Source organism: Pyrgilauda ruficollis, unplaced genomic scaffold, assembly GCF_017590135.1.
Source record: "Pyrgilauda ruficollis isolate IOZ18807 unplaced genomic scaffold, ASM1759013v1 scaffold79, whole genome shotgun sequence".
Classification (NCBI taxonomy): Eukaryota; Metazoa; Chordata; class Aves; order Passeriformes; family Passeridae; genus Pyrgilauda; species Pyrgilauda ruficollis.
This window is the reverse complement of record NW_024529821.1, coordinates 1,772,366-1,794,976: the sequence shown is the minus strand read 5'-3', so window position 1 is coordinate 1,794,976 and position 22,611 is coordinate 1,772,366. Positions and strand designations below refer to the sequence as shown.

The window sequence follows — 22,611 nt, the reverse complement described above, 5'->3', positions numbered from 1 at the left end:
ATGTATAGTGTTTATTTCAAAGCATTTGAAGGTGGTACAGAGGTAGGAGAAGGCTCTGCAGTCTGCAGGGTGGTGCTTTGGGTCAGATGGACAAAAGGTCACTTCTAATGCAGGCTGTGGCTCTTGGCTGGGATGGGCTGGGGAATTGCTCCCTTCTTGCTGGGTGTGCAATTCTCCTGCAGTTCTCTGCCCTGTCTCCTCCTCCTCAAGGGCTGAAGCACCTCTTCTCTGAAATCCCCATCTCCCCAGGCTCGGGGTTGTTCTAGCAGGGATCTCCCAGGGAGAGCACACAGGACAGCACAGCTTGTAATCATGTTTTTATAACATGAATTACACATTATACATCATCAAGACAGCAGCATCTAAGCAGAAATATTTTGTCATCTGCCACGCATTTTTTTCACCGTTTCTGTTGGTACTGGTTGAACAACTCCACTGTGATCAACACATTATTATGGGAAAACCCAAGAGCTGCCTTTGTGCTCTGCAAGTCTTTTGCCTCCTTTTCCAGCAGCTTTTTACCCCATTGACAGGGCAGATCCCATCTGTTTCACCACTCCAGCTGGTTTTCTGGGCTTTTCCACTTGGGCAGGTCACAGTGCAGACCAGAGCTGGGCCACTTGTGATGTGCTGCTGGTGGCACCAGGGAGGGGAAGGAGCTGAAGCAGGATTCACACAGATTCCATGCACTCTCCGACACGTGGAATTTAGTTAAGCTGTGTGATGAATCTAGCTGTGAACAATCTGGACAACAAAAATATCTGTGCATAATGCATGCATATCTGCAGAGCTTTAAAGAGGGAGTCCTGAATCATGTGTAGGACTTGGAGGGTGCAGGGGTCCCCTTTGTCTGCATGGGCTGTGAAGTCACTCACTCACTCACTCACTCACTCACTCACTCACTCACTCACTCACTCACTCCAAGTGGCCCTGTGCTCCTGGTGATGGTGTGTGGCAGGGAGGATTTAGCAGCAGCAGCAGGTATGAGTGGCTGAGCCTGGCTTTGCCCATTCTGGGTCCCTTTGAGGGCTCTGGCACTGGTGCTGCTGCTGTCTCTGAGCTGGCCCTGTTTGTGCAAACTCCATGCACTGCTGTAGGTTTGTAATTGCACTTAGGGGCAGTTAATGGAGGCTGGTGATTCATGGGGAAAAAAACAATGTCATTTGCCAAAAAACACCCCAGCCAACTCAGAGGTTTCTTTATCCTGGGTTATAGTGATTTAAGCCTCCAGAGATTCCAACAGCTCTAACCAGGGGTTGAATGCAGAGCAGTGAAAAGGAAAACCCTTGCATTTTGCTGCTGTGGATGAGTTTCTGATCCGACAAAGCAGCAGACATAGGGAATCCCCAAACAGACTGGTGGAGGCCAGGAGCTGACCCATTAAATTAAATTTCTCCTGTTTTACAACTAGATGATCTCAGGAAGCTGTATCCCATGTCCCTGTACTTCTCCAGTGGGTCACCATGTGTTTATTATCACATGATGATCATTTGAGCATTCAGCAAATAATATGATTTGTGAATAAAGGTAAAGGCAGGTAAGGTGCAGCAGTGTTGTCATATTGTCCAGATGCTTTGATGTAGATTTTTACAATCCCTACCACCCTTGGCTTCAGAGTAATAGTTTAGCTGGGTTCTTCCTGAGGACACAAGTACAGCTGGGTCTTCTTCTAAGATCTGAGCCCTGCCATCATTTTGGGTGTGCCATTGTATTGTCAAAGTTTATCCTTCAGATTAGTTTACACATTTATTAATTACTTATCAAGAAAAAATAGAACATTGTCTTTAAAAGGCTCAGTGAACAAAAAAATACCATCTCAGTGCAAAAGGTTTTCCTTACCATTTGTCCTCTAAATACTCTCTGGCTATTAAGGCAAAACATGTTTTTTCTCAATTCTCTGTTAAACAATTTTTTTTTTTCCTGAGAAGTGACATTTATTGAGTTTACTGAAAAAGCAGGCCACTCTCAATAATTTCTTTTTCTAAGCCACACCTTTAGCAGCAGTGTTCTGCAGTGTGTTCTGCCAGCAGTTTGTATAAATTTGGTGCTCATCCTAAATGAAACTAAGATAGGACAAATATATCTGGGGAGCTAGGTCTCCCCCGAGTTCATTCTGTTGCCTTTCTACAACAGAATTTGGGCCTTGTTTTCTACTCAGAAGTGCTGTCCTCAGCTTCAGCACAAAGTGGTTCACAGTGAAGAATTCACTGATAGGAGAACATCTGGCATATCCAGGCGTGTGGGGATGATCAAAGGGAAAGATGGAGCAGGATGTTCCTCTCCACATTTCAGTCCAGAGGAGCAGAGCCAGTGCTCCCTCACTCACAGAGATGCCACTTGGAGTCTTTAATGAGATCCTCCCTGTGTGTGTGAGAGTCTGGGAGAGTTTGGTTTGTGAACACTTGTCCAGTTCAAAGCTGGTCACACAAAACATCCCCGATGTCCTTTGTTACAAGTGAATGCTGAACTCAGGGGTTCATACAACCCTAAAAAGCCATGACTCTCCAAAAAAGGCTGCTCTGTAGCTCTGTGGAGCTTAAATTGTACCCAGATAAATGCTGGAGGAAATCTGAAGGAGTCTGGATGCATCCATGCAGCACTGGGCTCAGCAAACACTGGTGGATTCAGCTCCTCACCTGTGGTACAGACAGAGAAGTAGAGACCAAGGGGGCACAACCCCAAATTTTCCCCATGAAGGAGCCCTGGTGGAGCCCCAGCCCAAGCAGGACTTGAGAATACCTTTGTGGGGTGTTCCCAGCAAGGACTGGCAGGAGCTGCTCAGCACCAGGCAGTGAGAGCAGTCTGCTGCCATGCAGTGTCCCCAGAGAGTTTGTCCCCAGTGTCCCCAGCTCAGCAAGAGGACTCCAGTTCACACTTTGATTATGAATTTTTTCAAATCACACCCCCCTTTTGTTGGAATTTGCTTCAGTCTCATAAAACAGAATTTCTGTCTCAAATGCCCCGAGTTTCTGCAATAACAATAGAGTAAATTTTTGGAAGCAATCAGCTTTGACTGCTGCATGGAAGAACTTGAGAATGTTAGTTACAGAGGTTCAAATATTAAATTATGAATGAAACAAACCTCTCCATGGTTTATGAAATTGCTGTTGGTTCATGACTTGAATAGTTTAAAGTGGTAAATGATACTGCAAGAAACTGTGACTTTTATTCCGGTTGGTGTATTTTAAAACATAAATATTTATAATAAATTTCATTCCCATTTGCAAAACATTTTCTTTTTGTAAGTCCCCTGTAACACAATTCTTGATTCTGGTGGATGTGGTTCCACTCACTGATGTGTTCTTTCTTCTGGTTTTCAGTTACACCAGCAGAGTTGTTTCCAATGGACTGAAGGCACAAATTAATAATCCAGAACTGAAAGTCAGAGGATTTGACCCACTCATCAAAAATTTAATTGATAAACTTCAGCACTTTAATCAAGTAAGTAATTTCCAAGACAAAACCATTTTATCATGGAGCTGAAGGTAAGATCTCCAGGTGGAGATTCATGTTCCATCATCACATTCTGCCTTCCAGGACTGAGGAATTTTCACCTTTCCCCTAAAAAACCATTTCCTTCACAGGCCTTCGTCTGCCCAAAAGGCCAGGTAACCTTCAGGTTTGTCAGAGATGTGATTAAGCTGTGCCTGCCTCTGCCATCTGTGTGGGTCCCACAGATGCAGGTGGCACTGGAATAAATGACATGGGACTCTATTTTCTTCGTGGTGGAACAAGCTGAGTTCATTAAAAACCGCAGACTTTATAGACAGTTGTGATACAGATGGACCTGACTGGTGCTCAGTCAATATCCCTCACTCCAGTGGCTCATTAGACACACCACCCTCTTGGTGTAAACACCAGCTGCAAAGATTAAGAATTGCTTTAATTCCTTCTCTGGACTTCCCCAGAACTTCACGGAGCAATGCCTAGGAAAGTTTATCTGCCTCTTCTCTGGGCACACCCATGGCACTCCTGGTGCTGCTGCCATCCCGAGCTGAGTGTGGCTCCCTGTGCTCCTGCCTGAGCTGCTCTGGGAGCTCCAGAGCTGCAGCCAGCAGCTTTAACAAGATTGATTTTCACTTAGAGCAGGATGTTCTGCTGCCAGCCTGCAGGGATGCTCTCAGCAGAGGTGTGTGCACGTCAGTCTGCTCATCACCTTGCACCATTAAAGAGCAGAGGAGTGTGGGGATAGGAATGGTGGGAAACCCACCCTGGTGGGGGGTGTGCAGGAGGAAGAACAATCTGCACAGGTAAAACTGGGGGGAGTTGCTCAGGCAGGAGCTGGCAGGTTGTTAAGGCTTGGACTCGGACTGGGAGTCAGGAATTCCTCTACTTGCTTGTAAAAAAATGCTCCTTACCTCCTTACCTCTCGTCAACCAAGTCTATAAATACATAATCTGAGCTGTAATTAGTGTTTCTGTTAAATCTTGCTGGTCTCTATTATTCTCCTGTTCTGAAGACTGCAGTTTAGGGATGCTTTGTATCACTCTGTTTGATTGAACTCACCATGGGGGATTTCAACAACCAGTCTGGTGCAGTACTTAATATTGCACTGAAATAGGCATTATGTGGTCAGATTGATGAAAAGGATAATTCATTATTTATCTGTCTTTGCATGTTATAAAGTAGAGTGTTAATTTACTTTATAAATATTAGATATATCCATCTGTGTAATAGTGCTCTATAAACACTGACAATAGGAAATAGTTAGAAATAGATTAAATCAAAAGTAGTTGTGTATTGGAAATTCTATTTCTTTGTCTGCTGTAGAAGAATAAAAATCTGCCTGGTCTGAGCTGCATACCAATTTTCTTAACTTACATGCATTTTAAAAACAGTCTCAAAAAACACTTTTTAGCCAGCAGAATAAAATGCAGCTCTTGGCTTTGTCTGTGAGTTGGAAATGTTGCTTTTTGGTACTTGTAACAGTTTCAGGAGAATATCTTGGTTAAGTAAATGTAACTCCCATGAGATTGAGGTGCTTAGCAATAATGGATTCCAAGGGTGAAGGATTAAACAGAATACTGATTATTGCCCTAAGATGGTTTGTTCTTAAGTACTTAGAATAATATAAAATCCTTTGATCATAATTTTAGTAAGATTTCTTTGGAGATCAAAGCATCAAAGAAGTTGCTAAATATCTGAGGCTTTCACATACAACATCAAACACATGTAGCTGTTTTCTTCTTCTTGGATTTTTGTTTCAGTTGTGATATTATTGTACAAATAAAAACTGACACTGAAAAGCCAATTAAATCAGGAGTCTAAAGTGTCAATAGTGTGTGTAGACTGTAGAGTTATACAGAATTCTATTCCTAATTTTATGGACAAATTGAACTTTTTCATAGGAATACATTTTAATTTTTTTTTAAGTGATGTGCAGGGTGAAATGTAAACACTGCTCAAATAAGGTGTTGTCTGTACACATTAGCAGCACTGTTAGGAGCAGTGGTTGCACACAGAAGCAGTCCCAGAGGGGCAGGAAGCCTGGGGAGCAGAGAGCAAAGCCATGCCCACAATGTGCATCAGAGGTGATTTGGTGTGCCTGGGCCCCAGCAATCTCCTACCACTTCAGTAATGTTGCTAAACTATCCAGAGGAAAGCATATCCATGGAGAAGAGAAAGGTGTGATGAGATTTTTAAAGGAATAACATTTGTGTCTCAAGGAAACGAGCGCCAGCCGTGCTGGGTCTGTCCCTCAGGGAGCCTGGACCTTTTGGATTTCACTTTCTCTCTGGTTTTCAGAGGTGTTTGAAATCAGAATAACCTGCTGCTGGATCAGTTTGCTGAGGCTGGGGAGAGCTATGTTCAAATCAACAGGATGAATTTTCCTAAAAGGTCTGCCTTAGCTCAGCAGTTCCTAACATTTTCTGGAGCAAATCTAACCCCGCTGTCTGTGATGATTTCACTTCCACCTTCTTCTTCCACTCCTCCTCCTCCCTGAGCAGCCCCTGTCAGGCCAGCAGGACTTGGCCACTGGCCAGGCAGGAGCAGCCAAAAATTTCCTCATTCAAATCCCACCCTGACTGGCTTTGCCCTTTCTTTGTGAGCTCCGTGTTATGTCCACAAAGGTAAAAGATCCAATAACTTCATTGACCCGAAATCCTGTGGATGTGAACAAAACTCTTGTCCTGCTGCTGTTCTGTTTGTGGCATCCCAGCCCCAGCATGTTACAAATAATCTGTATGCAAGGCAGCTTCCATTTCTGCTGTCATTTAGGCTGAAATGCCACTTTGTTGGAGATTATAGAAGCTCCTCTTTTTTTTTTTTTTTTTTTCATCTGGGACTTAAATCCTCAGCACATCGTTGTTGTTTTTTTTTCCTAAAATGGTTATGCAAATAGCAGGCTATTTTATATCCACTTGGCAAAGCTGGAAGTAAAGTGAAATTTAGAGAATATTATTCAACAATTACTGTTATTTGCATCCCTGACAGATAAGGTGGTTGAAGGGTTTATTGTTAGTGGCTGATTCACATATCAATAGAATTACTGAGCTACAATTTACAGCAACTTCTAGTAATGTAAAAACAGATCAAGTGAAGTCCCAGGTTGATTGGGAAAAAAAGCAGCAGGAATAACATCTTTTCCTCCCTCTTTTTTGTGAATAGAGCAGGTGTGAACCACAACTGATATTACACACAATAATCCCCCATTGCACCTTTTTTGAGTGCTGCTTCTTGCCACAAAATCACACTTAAATGTTTCAATGTGTTTCTTCAGCCTAATGCTTTTCATAGTTCAGACTAAACTGGTTCTCAGGCCAAGGTTAGAAATGCTCAAGGATCAATTGCCCTGAGAAGAAATGAGAATGATGGGAAAAGTGAAAAAGCTGTGACTCTACCTTTACTAGCAGGGAGGTATCAGCATTCTCAAGGGATTATAATATAATAAGTATCATACAGGTTTGACTTATTTGGTTTTTGTCAGCCTAAATCTACTCTTGACAGGTTTTGTGAATCTGTGTTTTGCTCTTGTCAGAGATGAATTCTCAGGGCATGGCTGGAGTTCAAGGCAGTGCAATAACCTAGTGCAGAAAATGAGAGTAATGTCAAAGCAAATCTTTCTGAATGTGGACTCATGTATTTTATTTTTTTTCTCTCTGCCAAAGTCTCCTGGATCTGCCAGCTGAACTAAGAAATGCATGTAACTTAATTCCTTTCAGACTTCTATACAGAGGATTCTGTTAGAGCAGAGTTCAAAGCAGCAGCATTGAGATGTTTCATTCCAATAATATGAGCCAGCCATAATTTAATCTTGAAAGTGAATTCAGTTGAGTTATACAATAGGGAATAATACAATAAATAATTTAAGTAGTACTTAATTTAAAAGTGTGTATTTTTTGAGACATCTATAAAATTTATTACGTTGTAGAGTTTTTATATAAGATATGAGTGGAGACAAGTTGGTTTGATTTTTAGCCAAAGTTGTAGCTGACTTGGACAAGGATTCAGAATTTTCTGTTCTTGGTTTCATCCAGTGAAAGCATGGAAGGAAAGGCATCACCTAAGAAAGATTGTTGCTTTCCTGCTTCTGTGCCCTGGCATTTCCAAGCCCCCACAGGCTTTGAACAGGTACCACTGCTTGTCCCCCACATCCCTCCCCGGAGCTGTCACTGTCACAGCAATGGCATTTCCCTCAGGACACAGCAGAGGTGTCAGCCCTCCAGGGCAGCTGTGCCAGGCTCTGGGGCAGGGAGCCTGCAGAGGTGGATCTTGCTCAGCTTGGCTGCAGTCAGGCAAAAGGCACTTTTTCATTGAAGGAAGCACCTCTGCAGCTGTGCTGGTCCTTTTTGAATTCACTTCACTGGGAAGGCATTAACAGCCCTCAGCACCTCTGTCTCCCAAAGCAAACAGCAGGGATAATTGAATTAATACCACATTTATTGGCTGATTAATGAATAGCACCAAGACATGCACATACTAGAAGAAAATAAAGACAGAATTAAGGAAACCTGAAACAATTATATTTAGGATCTTGTGAAGACCAGGAAAGACCAAATGAACTGTATTGTTTTGGTTTTTTATTTCCTGCCCTGCTGTATAAAAATTGTTTACCCTTATAGTCAAATAAACTATCATCTCAGATTACTTCATCAGTTATACAAAGTTTGTTTCTCATCCTGTTTTTTTTTTTTTTTCAATATCTTTGTCCTTATTGGATTCATGAGCAGTTTTTCTTCTCCCCTGCCAAGTCAAACATGTCTTTGCTTCCAGATCTAGATGCTGAATGTTCAGCTCTGAGACAGGTTACGATCTTTTTCACAATCCATATGCAATGAAACAATTCATCCCAATGCTTGAAACAATCCAATTTACTCAAAGACTGAGAATGATCTTCCTCTGTGTGGTCTCTTGTATTTCTTGGGAAACACATATATATATCTATGTATTTGTAAAAGCAGAGCAGCTGACAGTGATTTGGTCACTGGGCTGTTCATCTGGAGATGTGGGATCTCCTCATCCAGGGCTGGGCAGCTCCAGGCTGTGGGCAGTGGTTTTCTTCTCTCTTAGATTTTAAAAGGAAAGGTAGTTTGGAAGCTCTAACCTTGGTTCTGTTGTGGCACTAAAGCTCCTGTCAAAGCCAGAGGTTTGTCCATGAATCAGAGCAGGAGAATTCTTTCCAGTCCAGTGCACTGAAAAAACATCACTGGAACATTGTTTTATGGGCAGCTTATGTTAAAATTGTAATTTGGTGCTAATTGAGGTATCTATCATCCCTGCTGAAATCAGTGAACTTCTGCTGGTCTGAGGGCTGCAGGTTATTTGTTTGGTTTTGTTAAACATAGTGACTTGAGATAGAATTAAATATTTTTAATTAGAATTGAGAAATTACCTTTTAGTACTAGAACCAGCATCAGGATTTCAGTAGAAACAGTAATGTGAAATACTGGCTCCACTGAAGTAGAATTTAGCATTTTAAAACAAGACAAATCTAAACCCCAGTGTAAATCCACCACATCTTATTATATGCTAGCAAATATATAATGCTAAAATGGCCTTTTATTATTCATGTGTTGTGTCCCAGAGTGTGCTGTGCTATTTGTCTTGCAAGCCTTCTCAGAAATTATTTGCCCAGATGGACCATTGTATGTGTTTTGTTTTGCTTATTGTGGGAAATTAGTCTTAATAAATCAAAATCACATCTTGAATCTCAGAAGTGACTTGAGCCAAGTGGGGGAGAGGAGGGCAGAGCTACTGTTCCAATCTAGAACTGAGCCAGAGCATTTCACTCACAGGAGAACATAGCTGGGAGAGTCTTACTCAAAGAAAAAACAATTATGGGTCTGTCCCTTGGGGTGGGTGCCCAGTTCTTGCAGCTGCTGAGTGAAAGCTGAGCCCTGGGGAGTGTTTTGGATGCTCTGGTGGAATTGCTGAGGAGAGGATGGTGAGGGATCTGCTGTGAGCTGACCAGGGCAGGGTGGGAACTCCAGGGCTGCAGTGAGCACCCAAGGCCAGGGGCTGTTGCTGCACTCCCCTTTCTGGGGGTCTCACAGGGGAGGGGGACTCGTGGATCTGGCCTATTTGTTTTGTTGAGAATTGGTTTTTTATAGTCAGAAAGTCAGCAGTCATCATTGAATTAACTGAAATTACAATTTCTCTTTTATGTAAATACTTATTTTCTTGTTTTACCTATATTTTTCTGATCACTCCAGTAATTCTGAGTTACATGCATTGTTTAAGTAATTACCATTAGAAGTGAGATCATGGTATTTACTTTTGATCTAATTCCTGAGGTACAATAACATGCTTATTTTTGGAGGTGGTGAGTTTAGCATAATAGGAAAAGAAAGCAGAGCTTTATGGGCTAATCATTGTTTTCTTTAGGTAGAGTAAAGGTCTTTAAACAATTAATTGATCATTGTCCAAAAGCAAGAGCAGGGTCATTTTCCTCTCTTTCTGTTCTGCTGCTGAAGGGAACAGCCAGGCAGAAAAAGCAGGGGAGGAGAGGGCTGAGGCCATCTAAAGCCCAGCCTTGCTCTGTAGAGCCTGAGTGGAGCTGCACTGCTGCTGAAGAGTGGATTCATGCTGCTCAAGGGTTCAGCCACTTCCTGTGGGAAATCCAGGATTCCTGAACAACTGGCCAGTGTCATCAAGCAGAAGCCCTTTATTGTTTACGTTACACATGTCCCTGTGAAAAAAAACCAAACAAAAAAATAAAATAAAATAAAATAAAAAAAAATCAAAAAACAACCACCCGACAAACAAACAAACAAAAAAATAACCCCAAAAAAACGGCAACAGTGTTTATGGAAAACTGTGCCAAAGTCTCCTAGGACCAAAGGCATTCCTTGCTAGGTTTTCCTGCTCAGCCCACATGCTGCCCTTGTACCTGCACAGGGCTGAATTGAGTTAGGAGCAAACGGCACAGACTGTCTGCAGTGGAATGAAATCAGCTGATACACTCAGCTTGTTGTTCCTTTAAATAATACAACTAACTCAATAGTTGTAAAAGTGACTCAAATGAGGCTCATTTTCAGAAACAAAACATTTCAATATGGGTAAGAAAAGCCAGTAAAAAAGAAGGGTAAAGACTAATCTATAGGCTACTAAAAGTCACAGATGGTAAAAATGAGAGTGTGGTAGGGTTTGTAAAATTCCTACTAAACCTTTTCACATTAGCTAACTCACGTTCTTTGCAAATCTCCAAGTCCTGACACAAAAGCAAGGAGACAAAAAATAAGAAGCAAACAGTTATAAACAGAAGTGATACTCCCTATGAGATGGTTATCTCACACCTCATGTGTTGGAGTTCTGGATGCTGAGAATTTTAGACTTTCTGTGCTGACACACTCTGACCCCCAGGAGAGCACTGCATTTGACCTGAAGCTGTAGAAAAGGCTTCCAAAATTGATTGATAGCACTGAGATTATGGGTGTGTAGTTTAATTACAAGTGTGTAATATCACAGAGTAGAAAACTTAGGAGTTTGGAGTTTTAAAGTACAGCAATATATATAAGGCAAGATAGAGGTTTTAGAGTACTAGCTAGTTGTTCTTCTTTACCTTTTTCCTTCTTCTTCTTAGGTTTAGGTAATTCTTTATAATTAGACAGAAAAGTTGCCATTGCAGACTTCAAGTGATTAGTTATTAGGTTAAAAGTGAAAATAATTTAAGTGTCATTTCTTAATTAGATAGTTTAACTTTAAAAACCTTATAACAAGAAATAGTTAGGTATTTTGTACCTTATTAATAAAAGACTAGAAAACTCACTGCTGTGCTCACTACAGGCTCACTCGTGTCAGCCAGCAAGCAGTAAGGCTGGCAGGTAATTCTCAGCCTCTGGTGTCTGATGGGAAGCTCTTTGTGGGGATTCTGATCAGTGATATCAATGTGCAGTGATATCAGTGTGCATTGAGCTCTACAAGGAGAAAACAGGCTGGCAGCCACACAATTAATGCTGTTGGGGAGAAGTGTTTCCCTGGAGAAGCAGGAATAGCTGCCCCTGAGGAGAGGTGTGTCAGGGTTAGGATGGCAGAAGGCTCCTGTAGAAACCCAGAGCACTGGGAATATTTCTCTGTCTGCTCTGGGGTGCCCTGACCCCCAGGGGAGCACTGACTTTGACCCTCATTCATGGAGAAATTTTCCTAGAAAGTTTACTTCAGGATAGATTAGAATCCACAAAAGTGTGAAATAGATTGTAGAGAGCAGTGTAGGTGTATCACCTGGAGAGAAATTTAGGTTTTGGGATTTTTAGTATGTTGCGGATGGAAGCAAGATGGAGGGCACAGAGTGTTGTCCTGGGTTTCTTCTTCATGCTTCTTCTTCCTCCTTCTTCTTGGGTTTGGGTGGCACTCTGTAACTGGGCAGAAAAATCCACATTGTGGGCTCTTTGGGATCAGTTATTGGGTTAACAGGGAAAATAACCTAGGTGTCAGTTCTTAATTGGATAGTTTAGTCTTAAAAGACCTTGTAACAAGAGATTGTTAGCCATTCTGTGCCTGCTAATGAAAAGCTGCCAAACTCACAGTAGTGAGACTGTTTTACTGATAAGAAATAATAAACACTGAGTCCCAGCATGAACTGCCATCTCAAGTGCCTTTTTTGGTTGTTTTTTTGTTTTCTGGATTTTTTTGCTTCTTTTCTCTGTTTCTGCCGAGGTCGGGATTGAAGGCACTCTAGACGATATTTCATCTTCAGACTCAGATGTTTATTAGTTCTTGTCTATGTTACAGTCTTACAAGTCCTGTGTTCTACAGCATTCTACTGACAAGGTACAAAACTGCTAACTATCTTTTTCTTCGAGGTCTTTTAAGGCTAAACTATCCAATTAAGAAATGACACCTAAATTAGTTTCACTTTTAACCCACTAACTAATCCCTCAAAGTCTGCAATGTGGACTTTTCTGTCCATTTACACAAAACCACCCAAACCCATGGAGAAGAAGTGAAGAAGAAGGACCAGGCACTGCCCTAAAACCTCCATTTTGCTTTATAGATATTACTATATTCTAAACCCTTCAGCTCTTAAGTTTTCCACCCTGTGATATCACACACTTCTGTTCAAACCACACACCCATAATTTCAGTTCTGTCATTCCATTTTGGAAGCCTTCTCCATGGCCTCAGGTCAAATGCAGTGTTCTCCTGAGGATCAGTGCCTGGCAGTACAGAAAGTTTAAAATTCTCAGCAGCCACCAGCGTTTCAACACATTGTGCTATCTGGATAGTTAGGAATGGTAAAAATCAGCCCTTCCTCAGCCTTCTATGCAAGTCTAGGTCCAGCATTGTGTGTGCTGACTTAAATGGTGCTTAAATGACAAAATGCAGAGACCCCCACAGAGCACAGAGAGAAGGGAATGGCTGTCATCTAATAGTCAGCTGAGATTAAAGGCTTTTTTTTTTTTTTTCAGAGTGCATTAGCAATAAAAGTATTTTTAGAGGCATATATTTTAATTCTGAGTCTTCTAGCATCTTGTACCAGCATTTACTAGACTGTAAAGTTACTACAGAATAGTAGATAATTTGAGATTGGAAGGGACAGTCTGGAGACAATCCAGCCTTCTGTTGAAAGCAGGGCTTTAGATTAGGTTATCCAGGGCCCTGTAAAACCAGGTCCTGCATCATTCCAGAGGGAGAGATTCCATCTCTTCCCTGGTGCCCCTCTGCTTTGTGTTTGCTTGCTTGCTTATCTCTATGAAAATAAGTATACTACTCTTAAATGCCTCACTTCTTCCTGTTTATTGTGTTCTTAGGGTCCAGCTTGAGTTCAAGGACAATAAGTCTTGGGCACAGAATAGACACTTTATACCTTTATACTCTGAAATATGTTGTAGTGTATAAAGCAGGGGCATTCATGTGGCTCAGTAGTGAGACACCTGGAAGTTCCTGCTTCCTATAGGAAAACATCCAAAGGAAATGACAGCCAAGGCAGACAGAGTGTCTCCATACCTTGTGTGAAGCTGATTCCTGTTGGGACCTGGATTCCCAGCAGACAGGTAGACATAAATAAATGGAGAGTACTGATTAAGCAGCAGGCACTTCATTTTCAGAGCACAGGATTTGCATACTCTGGTGGGCTGGAGCAGAATTTGCTGTGCACATGGTGCTGGGAAAGCCTGGGGTGTTACAGCAAGGAGCCATTTGCTCATTATTTGAATAGCAATGAGGCACAGTGTGTAAGAGCCTGTGTGCTACAGCTCTGGTGGGTTTGCAGACAGCTCTGCTTCCTGAACACAGATGGGATTTCTACCTTTAATGGTGATTTCATGGTGGAAAATGCTGCTTAAAGATTGGAGCTCTGTAGACCTGAAAACGTCCAGGCCCTCAGTTTCTATGCCCCTAACCACCTCAGGCTTTGGCTGGCTGGAGTGCCTTGCATTGCAAATATGATTTATTTACTGTGCACTGTTCAGTGACACCTCCAATCTATCCTGCTTCCCGGGACTGTATGCATTTTAAATGAGATAATACATTTATTTCACTTGCCTTTTTGCTGCATCTGAAATGAGCCCGTGCCTCAGTACAGTTATGTGGGAGTGGCTCTACTTGGAGCTGAGTATTCCCAGTCCCAGATGTCATGGATGAACTTGTCATTATGCAGAACAGTGGCCCAGGAGACCATTCTGAGTCCTTCAGGAGTGGGGAGCCTTGGTGTTGTCTTAACACCGACAGCGAAGTGAGGAACGAGAGGCAGTGATTCATGTGCAGGAATTGCACACTTCCATCACGGCTGGCCTGGGGGCTGTGCAGAGCCCAGGCGTCACTCTGGAGCAGAGCCATCCTCCGGGCAGTCCGTGCTCCCCCACATCTCGGCCGGGGGCTTCCCCAGCCCAGGGGTTTGGGCTTAGTGCTCAGGAGCCTCCCGGGCAGGTGCAGGAGGTGCCTGCGGTGGGGCAGGGCAGCAGGGCAGCGCTCTGCCTCTCACGCAGCTCAGAGCCCTCGGGAAGTTCATACAGCAGCCATGGGCAGTGTTTGCAAAAGGTAACATTGGTCAGGAAAGCAAACAAGAGCCAGCATGTGTAACGTGCTCAAGCCCAGAATCAATCTTTACCTGTGTCCCTAACTTGAAAGATGTAAATAATTCCTCTGGCTGTTGACACTGTGTGGAATTCCAGCTGTATGCATGCTCAGAAACAAGCGAGATGCAGGGCCTGTGAGCCTTCTGAAGCTGAGCTCTTGGTGTATTTGTTGCGTTCTTTGAGAAGATCAATCAAAATCTTCAGGCTTTTACTCCATTACCCTCCTGCATCAACAACAAGGGGAGTTGGGAGGGTCCTGTGGTGAGGCTCACAGTCACCCCTGCCAGCCCACTCTCCTTCAGCCCCCCGGTTTTCCCCTCTCGTGCTCCTGCCCAGGTGTGTGAGGTGTGTGTGAGGCTCACAGGGGTGTGCAAACCCCAGCACACACAGACACCCCCAGAGGGACAGGCTACAGGCTTGAATTGTTGAGAAGCAGCCACAATGTGTCCTCAGTCTTACACAGTTCAGGCGCATCTGAAGATGAATTTAGGTTGCCCTCTACATGATTTTAACGTGTGTAACTAAAAGAAGAATTCCCTGATGCACACAATCTGTTGTTTCCAACATTTAGGAAAGGTTTCCAGCTCTAATTTATTAATAATTCTGATATGGAAGATTATTTATCTATGTGATGAGGACTTTTTCACAGTTATAAAAGTATGCCTAATAACTAATTGAAGTGGATTCAAGTGATAGTCAAATTTCAGCAGAGCTTTTAATAGCCAGAAGCAAATAAGCAGAATGTAGCCTGCTGATAAGGAAGCAGGGAGTGTTTTGAATGCTGCCATATGTCCAGATACAAGTGATCAGCCTTGCAAACAGAATCAGAAAGTGCTCAACAGGGCTGTGTCTTGTTTGCTTTCAGGACCTATAAGAGGAGCCTCTCCCAGCAGTTTTTCAAAGTGACATGTTCATGGGAGTGAACTGGAGACAAACAATGTCATTATTGGGGAACATAATGAAATATGTCTCGTGCTTCGCTGCAGGAAAATGAAGCTGAGCCATGTTTGATGTGGCATTTGAAATAAGAGAATCTAATAATATCAAATGGGTTTCAGAAGGGTAAATGGAAAGCTTGAGGTTTGTCTTAGGCCTTGTAATTGGGGCTGGATGAAGTCATAAAGCGGCCAGGGGCTGTGGTGAGCTGCAGGCACTTGGAACCCCCTGATGAAGCTGACCACTTATACCAGTCCCTCAAATAAAAGTTTAATGTTAAGGAGCTGTGTTGCTTGAAGTTCTGATCTCAAGGGTAATTCTGAGTCATGCAGCGCCATACAGAAGTTCTAACTGAGGTGTATAAAATTAATCAGTCTGAGTATTAAAGTTCAATTTTGGACTTCAGTTAGAGTGTTTATGAACCATATGAAGCAATATTATACTTCCTGATTATAAAGATTATTTTAGTTATTGGTTAAAATATTTTTGAGGGTTTTTTTTGTCTAGCTTTGCTAATCACTTCCAAGCACTTGGTAGACTACAAATTGCACACCAGTAACCAGCCATACGGAATACTTTCTGTGTTGGTAATATGATATATTAACTAATAATCCAAACAAAATATAATAAATTGCTACTTAATTCTGAGATGGTCAAGCAGAACTAAATATATTCCATTACTTTGAAAATGTGAATAATTTCTTTTGGAAATAAGAAGTTTCTCTTTAACTTCGAAGTGTAATGGTAAAAGCCAGAAAAGTCATGAGTGCACACTCAGGAAATGGGATTAGCTGGTCATAAACCATCTCAGGTCAGTGGGCAAAGAAAAAACACTTTGCAGTTTCAAAGGTAGCAGAAGTAAGAAAAAAAAAAATACTGAAGTGAATGGAGGAGAAATTATGACATGTGAAAGTCAATTAGAAGAGTTAAAGGGTGCAATGTAAAACCCGTGAGAGGTAGGGCCCAGGAAAATAAGAAAGTGCCTTATTTAATAAGGAGGCAAAAAGTAGCTCTGAGCAACATTTCAGTTCCAGTAAAGGCTTTGACATTTCTGGGCTGTGTTCTTCGAGGCAGCCCAAGCTGTCCTGCCTGTCTGCTCCTCCAGCCGCGTTTGGAAGTGATGGAGCCCAAGCACATTTCCTCAGCCTGTTCAGCTGTGCAGGAGGTTTCTCTCCTTGCCCATTCCTCCTGTTTCAGGGCGTTTTGGGCTACACTGACAGGTTAGCACATACGGCAGCTTGACTCCTGGGAAAGATTCATGGAAGGAATGCCTGAGTGATGCACTCTGAGCATGTGAGGAGGGCAGGGGATGCAGGGCTCTGTGTTCAGCCTGGGAACTGCCTGTGCACACCATCAGCTGGGACTCTGGCATGGTGCTGTTCTCATTAACTGAGAGTAGGTTTGTGTGTGGATGCTTTTTTTTATCATTCAGGCAGGGAAAAATTTGAATGGCTGTAATCTGGGGTGAGCTAAAATTGTTCCATATGAATGGTCAAGCTGGAGTTCAACTGGTGAAAAGGAGCTAAAGTGTGTGCAGTTGCTGTGCTGCCTGCTGTCAGGCTCTGGCAGTTTCAGAGAGTTCATATGATCAATACATTTGTTCTTCTGGCTGGTACACAGAGAAACAACAAGATCATTTGCTAGAACCTTGAATCCAAGGAAATTTTGGTGTGTGGAGAAAACCTGAGGAGATTGGTTGCATCCCAGGGCAGATTTCAACAACATTTTTTTTATGTGGGATTAGAAAGTATCTAAAAAGAGCAAGTCTGGGCTGGTCTCTATTCATATTGTGGGTCTGGGTGTCAGAGGATGTTCCCAAGGTGGAGCGAAAATGGCTGTGGACAGACTTCAGATGATAAGGGAGGGCACTGGTTCTCTCATACTCTCCTTTTTTCGCTCTCCCTTGCTCTCATCCCTGCTGTGAATGAAATGTTTAATTTTGCCTGTGGTAAGTGGGTGACAGGAGCAGGGTGGAGCAGAAGCCCCACGTGTGTGAAGCACCCATCTGCCTGTGGGGGTGTGGGGGAGCCTTGGCCATGCTGCTCCCAGGAAGAGCCAGGTGGGTGGAGATGCAGTTTGGGGATGTGGCAGTTTACTGCAAACCCCAGAATTCAGGTCAGTCTCAGCATCCCTCTGTTCTGGTTGTATCAACCATTCAAAGTGCTCAGTAATATGAATTTAGCAAAGCTGGAAGCTCGGTGTCTGTCAGAGGGAAGAGCAGTAAGAGGGAGATTTAGCAAATTCAAAGTTAGTCCCTGGCTTCTGCCTTGGATGTGGGTTAAACCCTTGACAACCACAGCTACAAGCACAGAACAGTTCCATTGCTGCAGTTAAATCAGCCAAGTTTCTCCCACCATTTTGGAAGCCCCATAAGAGAAGTGGGAGAAGGCAGGATTAGTCTGGCTCCTGCAGAAAAAAATGACATTGATTTCTTAAAGAACACAAAATCCTAAAAATTCAGATGTGCTGTATTTTAGTTTTCCAGCCTAGGACTGAACAGAAAATTGCAACATGAGTCCTGACAACATGAGGGACTGAAGAAGAATTTTGTCTTTTTCCTTCTGAGCCCCTCCCTCACCCCAAAGTGCTTGTTAGCACCTGCAAGTCCACAGTGCTTGGTGGCAGCTCAGTCTGTGGTTTGAGGATGCTATTCCTCACTGTGGCTTTATACAGAGTTTTGGATGAGACAGAAATCAGATGAAATATCTCCAACAGCTTGAGCAGGCTTCCATCATATCTGGACTTTGGTGGCTTTCAGAGAGCTGTCAGCTGTAATCTGCTGGGCTGGCATCTGTGGATATGTGTATGGAAATAGTTTTGAGCATCACAGATTGAAAACAGCAGAATCAAAAGCTGCTTTCTCAGCTGGATGTTCACATGCCACTGCAAGCTTTGTCAGTAGGTGGTTACCTGTGGCTGTCACACTGACAGGAGATTTTTCTCTCTCTGAAAGAAGGCAAGTGGCTGGTTGTCTACAAAATACCTTTTTCTGCCATCTGCTGTGCTCATTTCCCACACAGAGGGGTCACTCTGGACAGCAGCATCTCCCACTATGAATCTCCAGGCCCACTGCAGTTCCATGGTTGGTGCTTGATCCTTAAAAAGCCTCTTACCCTTCACCCTGCCCTCTGCTCACCTTCCTGTGTAGTTTATTGGTGCCTTGGAGGGGCTGCCTAGAGCAGAGACTAGACAAGATTCAGAGAATAAAGTGGGTATTTATTGAAACCCTTCAAACAGCCACACCTTGGGCAGTCACAGCCTCCCAGAGGCTGCACCCAAGCTGGACAATGGGCACCAGATTTTCAGACAGTTATAAGTTTGGTCCATTTACATATCAGGGGTTAATCCTCCATTTACAGCTTCAGCTAATGAAGTCATTTACCTCCAGTTTGCTCCCCCCAATTCACTTTTTTTAAATACTTTTCAGAGCCTGAGGCTGTAGGGTGTCCTTGGGTTCCAGGCCCAGAGGAATTGTTCTGTCTGACCAAAATGTGAAGGCAGTAACTAACACTGTGTATGGAGTCTGGAGTTATGCACTAATGCAGTGCAGGATCTGAAAAACAGAAAAGCTAAAGTCCTAAGGCATCATTCAATAACTATTATTTCAAATTCTAGCCAAGACAACATCCTCTCTTGAGGGTTTCTAAGCTCACTGAGTGTTTAGGCCAGGTGCCCCTTTTTGTAGCACTGCTCTAACGTGAGACAAAAGTCTCAGCAGCATCTGAAGGTGTTGCTCAGGTCCATTTGTTGTCAGGGTATTGGAGCTCCTGACCAAGGCAGGGGTCAGAAATGCCTATTCATCTTTTTAGATTAAAATGTGACTTCCCAAATCTAAACGTGCTATGATTATGTAGAACTACATTTGCAGGGGACACAGGGCTGTACATGCTGTGGCAGGTTCTGGCTCAAAGCTGTCCTTTGTACAGGGATTAGGAGAGGGCAAATCCCTCCAGCCCCTCGGAAGCAGCCGCTGAGTTCTGGCTGTTTCTTTGTGAGTACTTTGGAATTGATACACCAAGTGCCCTGCACATCCCAGTAGAAAGACCCAGTATAACCAATCTTATGGCCTTCTAATACAATTCAGTGGAAATTTTCAATCTGCAAGCAAGAATTGATGTTGTTGAGTGTTTTGGGGTGCCAAGTTTCTACGCACTTCTGTAACTTTACACTTTACCCTTGCCAAGTATGACCTCTACAAGGGTGCAGATATGAAAAGGATTTTCTGTCCTTGAGATCTATCTTTCTCAGGTCTTTTGGGAGATTTTTAGACACACTTACTGTTCTGAATTCTTTTAATTAAAAACGTGTCGAGGGCTGCCCATTAATTCCTTGCTATTCTCTGTTGGCCTGCCCTATCCAATATTCATTGTGCAGTAGGATTGTACTATTTAAATTTGGATCTCTGCAGCATCCCTGGAGCTGGTTCCTCTCCAAAAATGAGAATTATGTGGCTAATTTTGTGTGGTATCTTTAAATACAGGCATCTTGCAACTCATTATTTTCTTTGAAGATAAAGGTTCCCTTCCATCTCTGCTCGGATTGTAAGGGTATAACTGCAGGCAAACGAGTGCCTTTCAGAGGGTTGGGTGATTGGGTTGTTTTGTGGGTTGTTTTTTTCCCCTCACCATTGCAGAAAATGTCGAATTGTTGTTGCTCTTAGAGAGCAGATCATCTTCTCCTATAGCTGCAAGTTCTTTGTGTTCTTTTAATAACAATTGAACAAGCTGGGAAGAGGGGAAATGGTTGCAGCAGAAATAACAGGGAAAGTTCACTGGTCCAAATGTTGTTCCCATGGCATTTCCACGTGTCAGAAGCTCGAGTGTTTCTTCTGGAAACCAGGGCATAGGCTTGGGAAGTGTTTGCAGCAGATGCCCAGACTGGAGCAGAGTGTTGGGGAGCTTCCCTTCAGTCCTTGGCATGCCTTGTGGGCAGTGGGTGAAGCCTGACAAGTGCAGGGGGTGCAGTTTGTGGGGCTGGCACACAGAGGGGCAGGGAGGGAACAGCTTGGTGCACTGCTCATCCTGCCAGAAACTCTTGAACCTGTCAGTCATTTCAGCCACTGTTCTAGCCTCAAAAAATAAAATAAATTGGGGCTGTAGAAGTTGAAGGAGAAGAGGTGTTTAGAGAGAGAGATCCTGCTCATGCCCCACTGACAGAAAGGCTGGGCTGTGTTCTGTATCCCAAAGAATCTACATTTAGGGGAAGGAATGAGAAGTCTCCACGTGGCTCAGCTGTGAGAAGAGCCTCAGTCAGGTCTCCTGCTTTAGTACAGGGAGATGATCCAGCCATGAACACAAAACCAAAGGTGCTCAGGCTCCGTTCTGCTTCCCACAGAACATCTCGTTCATTTGTGCCTGTGTTCAGCTGTGCTTTCCCGTTAGACTCAGCCGTTTGGTGAACAGAAATGTGCTTAAACTTGGCTGTTTCCTGGGCTGGAGAGTGAGAACAGTTAAACTCCTTACTGCCAAATAAGTGACTCCATGTGCCTCTTCTTACCCTTTCGCTTTCTGCTGTCTCTTCTGGGGAAGTGTGAATTGATCTGCAACCCAAAATATTGAAGATTTGTGTGTTGGGTTTGTATTTGCATAATTAACACAGTAACGAGTAAGAATTGTTAAAAGCTTCACTTTATTGAAAGGAAAACGTTCTCTGTGTATTTTTCAGAGTAGAATTTGAGTTTTTCACGTAGTGTACAGCAGCCTAATGTGTGATCTTGGACCATTGTGGTAATGGTTACATGCTGAAAGTTAATTTCATTTCAGAAAGGCCTTGCTGTGCTAAGAACTGCTCATTCCCACTGTTTCCAGAAAATCTAAATTAGCAGCTCAGAAAGGAACTCTCCCCTGGATGTCACCTTTAAGTTTCTGTGCTTTTCTGTGGATTGTTCATTTTATTGAAGACATTAGTCCATAAATTATTATATTGTATAACTGAGGGGTGATGTCATACATTTGACAGCTGTCAGTCACATATTGTGCTTTTTGGATTGAACGACTCTGAATTATTAATGTTTCAGATGCCACAGAGCCTCTTTAGTGCTACAAATGCAAGACAGCTATGTTAGAAAACTCCCAAAAATCTAGGTGTTGTTTTTCACATAGACCAACAACGTGGCAATAATTAGCAGTAACAGATGATTACACTGAAAATGATCTTCAGAAAGCCAAGCCCATGTAAGTGCAGTTCCCAACTCAAAGGAAAGCTGAGGTGTTCAGGCAGGCAGGAAAACCACCAAAGAAACGCAGCAGAAATCCCCCTGAGTTACAGCTTGTGATGCTGCACCTCTCAGCTTCTGCTCAAGAAACCAGTTACTGCAGCCTATAACTTCTGGGGCAGATTTATGCAAAAAATGTGCAAAATCACACATTTTTGAAGAAGCACAATATGGGGAGAAGGTGAATGTGTCTGAAGCAGCCTTCAAAGTCCAAGCAAACATTTCTGTGTTTGCCAGTCACAATGTGATTGTTTCTGTAAGTTCATGTGCCGGTGTGTGGATAGCCATCCACCTAAAATCTGATTTATCGGCTTGAGAATAGAAACCCATCCTTTCTGAAGGCTTTGCTGAGGGGGTTTGTCACTACAGAGGCAGAGCAAGCCTGGGGTGGGGAACACAATTGCTGAGCCTCCAGTCCTCCCTCCTTGCAGGCTGGCCCCGGGGCAGTGGGGCAGTTTGCTCTCTGCTGGGGATTCAGTGGTGTGGGGTATCCACACCCCAGGCTGGGGAGCTGGGATGGGCTCTGGGAAACTGTCTCTGTTTGGAGGAAATCATCACTTGCTCTCTCATGTCTCCCTAACACAGGAATCTGTGGCAGCAGCCAGATTTCCATGAAGCAGGGCTAGAAGTAGCTCAGGGCTAAATTAGGAATAAGATCAGGACATCAGAACAATTTTGGTTCCAGTAAACAGCTCAAAAAGTGCCTCCTTGCTACACAATTAATAGGAGATATCAAGATACCCATTGTAATCACAATTTTACTGGAAGCTGTATGTACATGACACATTGCTTCTTAACATGTTATATTGAAAAATTCAGAATTCACAAAAGTTGCCCTTTTACCATTTATTTGAACATTCCTCTGCATACTTAAATAGAGACTTGGGACATGTGGATGCTGGAGCTCCAAACCAAATGCTGATAGTTTGAACTCCCTTGGGTTTAAAATAGCATTTCTTTAGAAAAGAGTTGTTTTGAGTCGTGCTGAAAGTTAGAGCCATGTATT

General features: G+C 43.1%; 1 protein-coding gene across 3 annotated transcripts in view; it reads left to right on the top strand.

Annotated features, from left to right (window-relative positions):
• Positions 1–22,611, top strand: part of LOC121364104 (glypican-5-like) — a 343,722-nt gene that overhangs the window by 190,779 nt on the left and 130,332 nt on the right. For all 3 annotated transcript variants that reach the window (XM_041487095.1, XM_041487094.1, XM_041487096.1), the window contains one exon: positions 3,321–3,441. In XM_041487095.1, the coding sequence (XP_041343029.1) occupies positions 3,321–3,441 (121 nt within the window). The remainder of the gene's footprint in view (positions 1–3,320; positions 3,442–22,611) is intronic.